Genomic DNA, 12,982 nt, shown 5'->3' on the forward strand with positions numbered 1-12,982 from the left:
CAAAATTTCGAAATTACACAGATGGAGAAAAGTAAGGAAGAATGATTTCGGATTCTTCCTCTTCTTAACGATCGGGGGAAATTTCATTTCGAAGAGGTGCGAACGTAACGGCGTTATTTCAGCTTGCCACGCGACACGCTTATTTCTCGTTCTTATTTACTTCTCGAGCATTAATTGTTCAACTTGTTGCTCACTTATACGCGACGCTTCAACTTTTTCAAGTATGAAGCCTGGCAAGGAAGGAGGGGGGAAGAAGAAAAAAAAATAAGAGGCAGGGGCTCTCGGAAGGGGAAAGCGCACGGTGGCACAGTTACAAGACTTTTACGTTGCCCCGGGGAAATTGCCATGGTAATTCCATCCTCTTTGTCCGAGAGTTCTCTAAAACAAAAATTAACATTCGACCCATCCACCAGAAACGCAAGGCCGGGAACATTTCCGTGCTTACTTTACAATTTTCGCATATTCGCGCATATTCCTTTGACGTATCTTGGAAAAATAAATAGAAGGCACGAAAAAAGTCTATTATCGAGTTATTTAATCCAACGATGCGTGTTAGGTAAGGGCTTTCGAATATAAATTTACTAGATTAAGATCTAGGGTTCAGAGTAGACTAGCGTATAACCAATATAGTAAGATATAAGGATTTTACTAGCAACGTTGGTTAATGAGATTAAAAATAAAAATGAAAAATTCAGATTAGCATTTTAATATTTTGATTAAAGATTTATCGAAAGGAATAGATCTAATGGAGTTTATTAGATTAGATTTAAGTTATCGATTGATATTTATTTTTTGATGCTCAATTTTTGATCCAGAAATGCACTCTTTTAAATTATCCTTAGATATTGTTAGATTAGAATCTAGAATAGATCTAGAATCTAGATTAGAATCTACATTTAGTGGAAGATTAGCAGATTTAGGATCTGCTAGACTAGAATTTAGTAGACAAGGATTTACTAGATTAGGATTTACTGGAGTATAAGAGACTATGATCCGTTGAACTATAGTTTACTACTATTGGACTTGCAATTAGTAGACTTGCATTTACCAAGTTATGATCCTTTAAAAAATCTTATTACACATATGTCAACAAAACAAATTTCTAAGCATTTGCTTGGAATTCAATCTTCCATACATTCTTTCGCTATTTCTACAACATAGATTTCCACGGAATAAAAATCTACTAAAAATTTGTTACACAATTTATATAAAGTTTATTATTTGCCCGAGGGATAAATCGATGCGAAAAACTTAAGCAACTTTATCCATCACAGAATGTCGTACAAAAACATGTTTGAAGTTTACGTTTTACAAGCTCACGTGTCGGATCAAATAAATCTTTCCCCCCTGCCTTTTATTTGAGAAAAGAAAGAGGAAAGTTTCATCTCGGGGTTAAATTCTTCGTTTCGCAAAGACAAAAGTAGCGGAATAATTGTCACGCGCGACAGAAATCTACAGGTGTACAGAAAACCGCAAGTAACAAAGCGGTGGTTACGAGAAAAAGGGTACAGTAGAAGGCAATGGAACACGAACACATTCTCGTAGAACAAGTGTAACTTCTAGTTAGACACGGCAGAACGCTGGTTTCACAAGTTCGGAATCGGTGTAGAAGTAAATTCTGTTCAGCAATCGCAACTCGCCGTCCCAAAACGGTTAAACGTCCCTTTAAAAATATTCTTGACGATCAAATTTTAAAAATCCCCAAGAAATCACTTTTTACGACTTATTACGACTCTTCATCAGGGATCATCTCTTCTTCAACAACCGAATTTGATTTTGGAATACATTCTTTTATATATATATATAATTATTAATTAAATATATAATGATTTAATATATTAATACTAACAATTTTTTAAAATCAAAATCAATAAATACAAACTTTTATACTAATAAATAAAACTATATATTAAATTTAATGAATAATATAACAAATTAATACAATATTTTTTCATTATTATAAAATTTAATATTATTATAAAATATTTTAAATAAAGCTTCTAACTTTATATAAAGATTTAAATAAATCCATATTTCTAAACGCCCCCAAATATTAATTCATATAGTTTAAAAAAAACATTATATTTTCAATATAAAATTAATTTATTTAAATTTATGCGTGTATCATTATTTCTTCATCATCTCAGTTTTATCTAACATATAAGAAGAGGAAAACGAGAGATTCGAATAAGGAAAGAATGGATGATTCTTATTCGTTTATATTCTCCCTTCTGTCGAACACGAAACGATAGAATTAAACTCGACTCGGTTCATATTTTCCCGTGGAATAATTTCGGATTATTCCACGTTACATTTCATCAAGAGAAGTAAACTAGCCGTGTTTCACGGAATTCGGGATTCGCTTTGACGAAATCGACTTAGCTCGAAATATAATTCGTAACATTACCGGCAAACACTGGCCGCAACTTTCCCAACTTCGGCAACCTATTAAAACTGTAAATCAGTTGGCATTCCAATTGTATCCGGTGGCCAGAACTTGAGAGGGCAGAGAAGGTGGCCAACTTTCGGCACGGTGATAAATTGAAATTCAAATCTACGATTCTACACGCACGGATCCGTGGATTTGAATAGGAAACGTGATTTACGCAGTGTACGTAGCGCAGATTTACTACGTTTTGCGGATTTCCGGGATCGAGTGAATTCTGGAACAAGGAAATTTTTTTCACCATTTGTTTTCTCGTCCAGATATATATCACTTTGCGCTCGTCATTTTAAGCAACGTTTCCCGAGATTTATTATTATTATTATTATTTTATATTTTCTTCGTTATATATCGGTTCTTGTAATAATAATTACATTTATGAAAGAATAAAATAAGTTTCGCTGTAAACTGACTCAAATATATCCATTCTTTAATTACTCGTCTGGATATACACGCTTTCAAAACGATATTTATTATTTATTATTATTATTATTATTATTATACTCGCTTGCATCCAAAATTATCGAAGAGGGGAATATAACGATAATAGTAAGAAGGAAGATTGTAGGATTATTACACGTAATAATCGAAGGACACCGTTCGTTTATCTGGTTAACTCTTCGTCACAATCAATTATCGGGAAGACGTAGAATGTCCGCGATGACAGTGAGTGAAATGCAGTTCGCCAGCTCTCGGGACTAATTTGATAGTGACATCGACTATTGACAGGGCATCTTCATCGAGTCTCAAGGCGGAATTACTCCCACCAGGATCGAGAGCCCATTGATACGTCTATCGAAGATTTCAATCAAACTTGGGGCGAATCCGAGGAATTATAAAATACTAGTTCTTATCGCCATTTAATATTTCTTCTTTTCAAGATAATCATACATCAATATTCTGTATAATTTAATTCGTTTTTCCTAGTTAATGGAACTTTTTAACTGAAAACAATGTTAAATAATGGTGAAAATCAAAAGTGAAGAAGATCGAAAGCAAATAATAAGATGAGCAAATTCCAGCTAATAAAAATATCTTAATTTGAATAAATTGATCATCTTGATCGACCTGTCAACGCGAAAATAATAAGAATTTTTTAACGAGAATTCCTCGATTATTTCGAAATTTAACCAATCCTTCACATTCCAAACGCAACCTTCCACCCTTCAATCCTTTATAAATATTCGCATTTTCCAATTAACTCTTTCTCGATCACAATTAATCAAAAAGACTTCCTTCGATACTCATCCATCTTAAAATCGTGTTGCACGCGATAAATCAACGGACGAAGCTTAAACTATTTTAACAAATCGAGGATGGACGATCGGGCGAATGGAGGTCACTCCGCCCTTTGATCATAGCTGAACACGCAAATTGACCACGCGACGTTATGGCATTCCCCAAATGACTGCTACAACACGTTATGCCGTAGCTCGTGCGCTGTTACAACACGAATCCGCATACCATTGTAGCATCCTCATCCTCGACAATCTGGCAAACAATGCATTTCTGACCTACAAAGCTTTAAGAAGCGCCTCTACGTATTCTCCACACGCTACATTTGTCAATCTTTCTCCCCGTCCGTCTCTTTTATCTCCGTCTCCCTCGATGCCTCTTATCCCATGATACTTGGGATGCATTAATAAAATTGTTGAGAAAATCGTTTTCGCGCATTTCTTACCGCAGCGGGGAGGGGGGGAGCAAGAATGAAATCCCGGTTTCGCATTATTCTCGATTGGATTGTTTTATTCGCAATATAAATCCTGTGGATTACGTTTAAAATTGAGAATGTTAGATGTACAGAGTTGTTGTTATATTACACGTTGGAATTAGTGGGCTCAATACTAGTAGGAAACCGATGCAAATTTAATAAAATAAAACAAAATAAAATTTGCGTATACTCAATTATTAGATACGTAGAATTTAGATAGATAGAATTATCTTTATTTATTTTCCTTTTAATGTCCCAAAATAACTCGAGTATATGTAAACACATATAATAATAAATTTTATAAGCTACATTTACTTATCACGTATATACACGAATATTCGTAAATTCAAATTTCATTTTCAAGAATAAAAATTCGTGTCTTATATTCGCTTGAAACATATACCTTCCTCCCTCTCTCTCTCTTTTTGAATTTTTAACATTTCTCAAATATTTCCCTACCTTCTAGATGAAAAGACGTTGCTGCCATCGAGGAAAAAAGTTTCATGACGGGAATAATATCGAGCCAAAATATACATATATATGTATATACACGAATCGCGTGTAATTCTCAAAGAGCCTTTGAAATTTTCAGCACGCATTTTCGAAGAGGGATTTTCACTTTCCACGAAGGGAGGGGAGGGGGAGAGTGTATTGCGTTGCACGCAGTAAAAAGATATCCTCAGAGATTCGTTTCATATATATATGTATATAAGGTGAGCTATAACTTAGGGATGCGAGGCGGCAAAGACGAATTTGCGATTCATGTTCCCAGAGGAGTTTTCGGGGCGGATTCGAGTCGCAAATTCCTTGCAAAGTCGTCTCCCCCCGGCTTTGTCAAGCGGCGCCCATTGATTTGGAAATTACATGCCACTCCGACTTCGTTTCAAAACGATCAACTTCAAATTCGACCACGCTCGATTTATCACCGGCTCGCAATTTTTAATCGAAATAGCTTTTTTCCAAGCGGATTTTGAGACGATATTTCAGAAAGTTTCTCGATGCTGTTGAAATAATTATATTATTCCGAGAATGTTATAATGCCTGGAAAGATTTGAATTTAACGTGTTCCTCCATCTTTTGTTAACGGCGCAGTTTAAAGTTAAATAATTCTTTTAAGAAGATTTTTATAAGTAATATTTCTTGATTCTTGACATTTTTTCTTTTTTGAGGCGTTAATATATTTCGAGGAACGCGTTGAGGGGATTTCAGATACCAAAACAAATCAACGTTTCAACTTTTATATTCCTCTCCACCATCGATCGTTTAATTATAATATCCTTAAGAGGCGAAATATATTTCCATTCATACGAATAAATTATTCAATAACGAAATGGGAAAATTCCAATTTTTAAAAAAAATAAAATTTGAATTAAAAAATTTTGTAAAATCTAAGATCTTAAATATATAATAATAAATAAAAATAAAAAAAATTGAAATTACAGAAACTACATAACAAATTAATCTAGGAATTTTATTAGGGGATTTAATATTAATTAAGCTGATTCTAATGATTTATTGAATAAATACATTATTAGAATTTATTATTAAAATAAATAATGTTACTAACAAAATAATAAATAAATTATGTTTAAAATTCATGAAAAAAATAAGTAATAGTATACATTAAAGATATACACTAATTTTATCAAAATATTTCTTTTATCAGACATATTACATATTATAAATTATATTTATTTTTAAATGCAATATAAATGTTATAAATTAATCGAAAATTGCAAATTGGATTAATGATTCTCCCTTTGAGAAACCAATTTTCTCACAGATTTACTTTTTCTCCTCCTACATATCAATACGTTCAAACACCTTTGTGAATCTCTGTACACATATATACGTATTCAAAATAATAATAGTTTAGTGAAATCGCGATACGCGATGCGTGGCGGCGAATTAAATCCTTATTAAAAGGATAATAATTTAGGTCAGGGCGAATCTGGGAACGTTCAAGTTCAAGCGATATCAAGATTCCCTTGTACATGTTGCAGAGTTTGTGGGCGGTGATTGAAATGACCGCAATGTTCACTCTCCGCCAGAACAGATTCTGACCGTTCCATAAAACCGGAATAATCTGAATAAATTGTAGCAGGAGATCGGGGCATAAATCAAACTTTCAAGTAGCCTCTTGAATATATATTCAAATCGAATCCGAATAACCGATAACAAAATCGTACAACAGAGAACTTCTTTCTTGAATAAATTTACAACGTTATCGCGCATAATACGCGAGGCCCTGCGATCGAATGTCTCTTTTTCCTATTTTTTACTTACCTACTTGCTAAATAAAAAGAAAAAAATAGGTTAAACTATAATCGAAATTAAATATAGTTTTCCAGAGTTTGTGTTTGAATTGCTATTCTTTATAATACGAATGGTCGAGAATCATGGATGATATAAAAATTTGAGAAAAGTTCATATGTTCACAAGTTTCAGAAAGGATTAGCTTTTTATAGTTTTTAATATTTTAATTTGTAATTAATATTGAAATATAAAGTAATGTGAAATACTATCCACTTGAGTTATGTTATTATGATCCTCTATCCAAATGTTAATATATAGAAATATTAAATTGATATGATTGTATCAGATTGATGCATATGTGATTCTCCAAATTTTAAACTAATAGTTGATGTGACTATAAATTGAATATATTAAAGAAAATATCTGTATCTGACTTACTTCTAATATCTAAATAGTGTACTTCAAGTTTAGAATATTATTATCAAAAAATTATTGAAATCAGAAATTAAATAATGAATTGAATATCTTATATGATAAAGCAATTGATGATACATTTACTTATTCTAAATTCTAAACACACATTGTTATACACACTTGTGAAATCTATCATTTATTGTAATTTTCTTTCTTCTATCAAATAACTTCTTACAACTATCTTGTTCTTTCTTTCATCAGAAAATTATTGAAATCAGAAATTAAATGAATTAAATATTTTGTTACTGTATTACAATTTCTTTTCTTTTGTCTATCAAATAATTTCTTACAACTATCTTGTTCTTTCTTTCATCAAAAAATTATTGAAATCAGAAATTAAATGAATTAAATATCTTGTCACTGTATTACAATTCTTTTCTTCTCTCTACCAAATAATTTCTTACAACTATCTTGTTCTTTCTTTCATCAGAAAATTATTGAAATCAGAAATTAAATAATGAATTGAATATCTTATATGATAAAGCAATTGATGATTTACTTATTCATTTACTTATTCTAAATGATTATACACACATGTGAAATTTATCATTTATTACAATTCTTTTCTTCTCTCTACCAAATAATTTCTTACAACTATCTTGTTCTTTCTTTCATCAGAAAATTATTGAAATCAGAAATTAAATGAATTAAATATCTTGTCACTGTATTACAATTCTTTTCTTCTCTCTACCAAATAATTTCTTACAACTATCTTGTTCTTTCTTTCATCAAAAAATTATTGAAATCAGAAATTAAATAATGAATTGAATATCTTATATGGTAAAGCAGTTGATGATACATTTACTTATTCTAAATGATTATACACACATGTGAAATTTATCATTTATTATAATTTCCTTTCTTCTGCCTATCAAATACCTTCTCACAATCGTTATCTTGTTCTCTTTCCTCGCATACTTTTATATTCATAATGCTAACAAAAATTATAATTATTCTTTTTTTTCACTTTACATCACTTATATCGCATATCTTGTCTGGAAACTGTTCCTCTCAGGTGCGATGCACAGAAACATTTTTAAAGCGTGGAATCTCCTCGAGATTTATTCCATCTCTTGCGAACGAAACGAAATAAATATATCGCGTTAAAGGATCCGAGATCCTTTGTGAGAGTTCGCGAATAAATTCCGCGGTATTACGTCGGCATAAATAACGTTTGTTCCACGCTTATTCGCGAACGGAAGATCCCTGTTCATTTACATCCGTGGGCAGAGAAAGGGAGAGAAAGAGAAAGAGAAAGAGACGATATTCCCGTTCAGTTGAACGACGATGCCAAGAAAAGACCAAAGGAAAAGCACAGGAAGCGTGGAGAAAGACAAACGAGTTTTTCGTCCGTCAGAGTTTCTTGGCAGCCGAGGCAATTCTGTCCTACTCCTTCGTCTCGTGGTCAAAATTCCTTTTATTTACTTTTTCTTCTTCCTCCTCCCCCTCGTTAAAGACGTACGTGCAGCGACGTTGAAGTCACCGCCTCTCGTTTAAACTTTCCAAGACTCTGACTCGGCAAGCTTTTGGATATTTTGGGAAAAAATTGGAGCGGCACGAGGGAAAAGCCAAGGGGCCACCTTGGATCCCTTTGCCGGATACCAAGAGAATGAGAACAAGAGAGAAAAAGAGAGGGAAGAAGATCGTGATGGAAACATCAAAGAATTTTTTTAGCGAAGCGACAGAAATTTCATTTATAACCCAACCCGAGTCAATCGACTTACAAAGTCGGATATTGATTCGACTTTGGAATTGTGAAAATGTGGTTCGCGGATTGAAAAATAATTTGGCCTCTCTCGATATGGCTCCGTGGAAATATATATTTCTGCGATTATGGACAACTTTATTTACGTACGAAATCGAGAAATCGCGACTTCTCTTTTCCACTATCGTAAGTTTTTATCGTAAAATGGTGGTAATTATTAATGAAGTGTTGGTTTAATATCTTTTACGTGAATCGTGCTGCGTAATTCTAGAGACATTTTTATGTGCACAGTATTGTATTCCGACTGTTTATGACAAATGAAACGAGAAAATAAAGTTGACTCGTAACTCATTCGCTTGTCAAAAATCAATTTGGGCAATATTTTTTACATGTTATATAAATCATTTTTATCGCGCAATTATTTTCAAGTTGTAATACGTTATTTCAAATCAACAAGTTCCAATTCATCTTTTACGCAATTTCATTTACATTTCTGTGCAATTTTCATCACGATTCTCGTAAAAAAAAAAATGTTACATTTCCACGAAATCTCGATTTTCTTCGTATTGATTAAAAATCTGAACACGATTAAAAAAAAACTCTACTTTTAATTTTCGTTTAAAAATATAACAGCAAAAGATTGGGTATCAAAGATGAGAGGATTCCAGATATTCTGGTATATCACAGAACAAAGGTAACATAAATACCAATTTTCCCTTCGAGTAGATATTTAACCGATAAAAAGATGTGTTTCAAGAGCGTTTAACGAGTACGATAATGGAATTAACAGCAATGAAAAGTTTTAACCAGTCGTTAAATATGCACGAAACGCGCAACCACGAAAGATTTAGGATGATTTGGCGGGCTGTTTCGAAGAGGTTTTTGGAGAGCGAAACGATAAGATCCAATTATCGAAAAACAGTTTATCACGGAGGCGAGGAAAGGGATAAGCCGGGTACTAACCCTCCCCTCGATACTTTTCCTCAAAATGGACTCGAGAAACGTCCCTTCCTGTGACAGAAACAAGATGGAAGATCGATTGTTAACTTCGTGATAGACGATGCAAGAGAATGGACGAAAGTCGCTTTGAAATATTGGTATGGAATATTCAAGATCGAATCATTTTTGATCCAATCTTTCGAATACTTGTCACGCTGCATCGTCGAGGGTTGTTCGGTTGAAAAAATAAAATATACATCGAAGCGATGGAAATATTAATGGAAAAATATTAGTCAAAGCGTTTCGAAAAATTCCATCAACTTGTCTTTTCACAGAGAATAATCAATAATCGACGAGTGAGACGATCAAAGGTATAATTATTTGTAACGCTTGTTCCATTTTATTTTTGTCGCACAATCCACGTAATCCTTAATTTTCTCTAATGTCGCTATACAGGAAAGAGCTTTAGGTCAATTTAAATCTAACCTAACATTATCAGGGCGCCGATCCGGCGGTAAACCGAATGCTAAACCAAGCTTAAGTTTTGTTCGACCATTCCATAATCCCCCCTAATAGACAATGTTTGTCCTGATCCGATCATTCGTGTGATGCTATTTCAGAAATGAAGGAACACAGCAAGTTGTGCTCCATACCTATCTGCAGTCCCATCACGCGAATTCAAAAATCTTATTATATCCCGATTTGTATTAAAATTTGAAGGATATCAATCGAATAATCAGCCAAAGGTAAAGGATCATTTCCCCAGTTTTGTCCCTAGATAATAAAAATCAGATAATAAAAATGAAAAGAACGAAATAAGAGATCTCGTTAATTTATAAACGTGGATTATAAATTTTCCTTCAATCTCTGTGCCAATATTTAAGGTTCACATCGTTCTACTTTGCTTTCAATTTTTCCAAAAATTCGTCATTCCAGGTGCAACAAACTATCGAATGTACCGAATTTCTTCCCTTCCAGATCTCAATCATTTTCGTGAACAAAATAACCCTTCCCTTCCAGATAATAGGAAATAATCTATTTCCCTTGAGTAATACCATTCCAGGTCCACTATGGTGAAATAGGGACTTAGAAAAGCTTCTACATTTGTAATCCTACCTATGGAGGATCACTGGTGGTGGGATAAACGAAATTACAGCAACGAGAAAACCCCCCTTTGTGGGGGGGAGAAGGAGGAATTCCAACAATAAAAAAGAGGAACGCGTGGAAGGGGTTGCGATAAAAAAAGGAAAAGTACTGCAGTGAAAAGAAACAAAAAAGGGATTTTCGGGTAACGGCAGGAATTCTGATATTAAAAAAAGAGAGAGGTATTTCGAGCGAAAAAAAGATAATTCTAAAAGCAGCAATTGTGAAAGTTTCTTCGGAATTTGATGAAAAATGAACCAGAATTTCAAAATTATCAAAATTATGATTGAAGAATAGTAAAAAGACTTTCAAGACAGAATAGAATAATGATTCGAATGACGAAGACGTTTATGAGGAAGAAAGGAAAGTTTTCCAAATTATCAAAACGATGAATAAAGAATATTAAAAAGACTTTGAAGAATGGATGGATCAATTTTAAAACAAATATCAACAATTGCCAATACACGTTTACACGATTGAATATAATCGATTAAAAATAACAAGAAGAAGAAGGAACGAGCTGTACATTTTCAATCGATTCTGAAAGGTTTGTACAAAAGGAAAATCCGATATATACCTTTTTTTAAAAGTAATACGATCTTTGGTTCTTTATTTCAACCTCGAGGTTCAAAGTTCACCACTCGATTCGCTTGGTCAGACGTCCCGGGCATTTAAACTTTAACGTCCGATCGATTTTTACGAGCCGATTATATCTCGGAGGTAATTTCTTCCCTTGATCGATGCACCGTCCAAAAATCCACGGGGATCATAAATCGCGTGTGTAATTCGATAAACGATTACAAGGTAATTATCGAGGCAGGGAGGTCCACGAGCTATTTTTCGCCGTTTATTAATGACCGCCACGGATTTTTCTTTCTTCCACGTTAACCGGTCAGGGTAAAGGCAGAGCTTATTGCGTTTTATTAATTGCCTCGACCCAGTTAGTAATCCCAACTCGATAAATAAGTTAACGAGTATCGAGAAGACGATCTTTATTCGTGAAAAACTTTCCACGCCGCGAAATCGTTCATTTTCTTTCAAATCCGAGTATATACGTAGCTTTTAACTTTCCACTCTTTAATTTTTTTTTTACCTAGCAACAACTCCTTCATTCATTTACGAAAAGGATAAATAAAAATAGGGAGCTCGATAAAATATTTGAAAGAGTAAATTATTTTAGAAGCTGTGGAGTCTAGCTCGATATTGGAATAGTTTGTGTAAGAAACGTGATGCATAGGAGTGTTTGTCAACCGTTTTGGAATGGGAAGTCTCGTTACCATAATTTCGATTGTGCAGAAGATATTTTATATATTATTTCATTCAATGAATGGAAATATGTTAACAGGAAATATTCTAAAGATTGTTGTAGAAAAATAAAAATTCATTTATAAATAATTGAGGTTATGTTGGAGAGAGAGAAAGACTACCTCGATCTCGGTCTAATGTGAACTTCGAATTTGAAATAATATTAATCTGTTCACGATAATTTGATAAATGAATTTATCCAGATATATCTATTTTATTTAATGAAATTTCATCCGAATTTCATCGATCCCAATTAACTAATTAATTGAATTATTAGGAACGGAAAAAGATGTCAAGTAATTAAGAAAAACTTTGTTTTTTCAGCTTTTTATGATGTTTGTACGATTGTACATATTTTTCTAAGAAAGGTAAAAAAATTAATACTTTCGTTACCTTTTTCTCAAATATAAATAACTTTAAGTACGAGTAGGATTTTTTAATTTTGCTTCTTCCCTTAGGAATTTGCACGATTCTGCAAATGTTTGGTATTCCATTTTAAAACATCGTGTATAATTGATATTTTTTTTCTTTTTTTGTTTCAGGACGAAAAGAACCAATTGCTCATCACGAATCTCTGGTTAAAATTGGTGAGTTATTTAATGTATCATGAATATAATGAAACCTTTATGAAGCTATAGGAAAAATACGAGCTAATTTCACGTGGCAATTGCAATCAAAATTTAATATCGATGTTGAATAATTCTCATTGACTAATTAATTAAAAAAAAAAAAAAAGAAAGAAAATGAGAGAAACCATGAAAAAATTTTATCGAGAGAGAAATATAATAAAACCACCGTTTAATGAACTAATTGAAATATGAAAATTATCAAATAGAGAATTTTTGTATAAAAGAATTGAATATGTAAATGCATTAATTTATATTTTAAATATAAAAACAAAAAAAAAAGAAGGAATAAAATTACATCGAGTAAAATTTTTCCCAACTCGTGAATCCTTAACATTCGAGAAAGAGGAGCGAATGGTTCGTGTGATATTTTGAAATTC

General features: G+C 32.7%; 1 protein-coding gene and 1 long non-coding RNA gene across 5 annotated transcripts in view; one reads left to right on the top strand and one right to left on the bottom strand.

Annotated features, from left to right (window-relative positions):
* LOC108004441 (neuronal acetylcholine receptor subunit alpha-7) overlaps window positions 1-12,982 on the top strand; it is a 219,789-nt gene that overhangs the window by 135,541 nt on the left and 71,266 nt on the right. For all 3 annotated transcript variants that reach the window (XM_017067359.3, XM_017067360.3, XM_017067362.3), the window contains one exon: window positions 12,519-12,563. In XM_017067359.3, coding sequence (XP_016922848.1) covers window positions 12,519-12,563 — 45 coding nt within the window. The remainder of the gene's footprint in view (window positions 1-12,518; window positions 12,564-12,982) is intronic.
* LOC133667330 (uncharacterized) overlaps window positions 1-12,982 on the bottom strand; it is a 147,516-nt gene that overhangs the window by 129,148 nt on the left and 5,386 nt on the right. The gene's annotated exons all lie outside the window — the stretch shown is intronic.

The sequence above is a fragment of the Apis cerana genome, linkage group LG14, assembly GCF_029169275.1.
Source record: "Apis cerana isolate GH-2021 linkage group LG14, AcerK_1.0, whole genome shotgun sequence".
Classification (NCBI taxonomy): Eukaryota; Metazoa; Arthropoda; class Insecta; order Hymenoptera; family Apidae; genus Apis; species Apis cerana.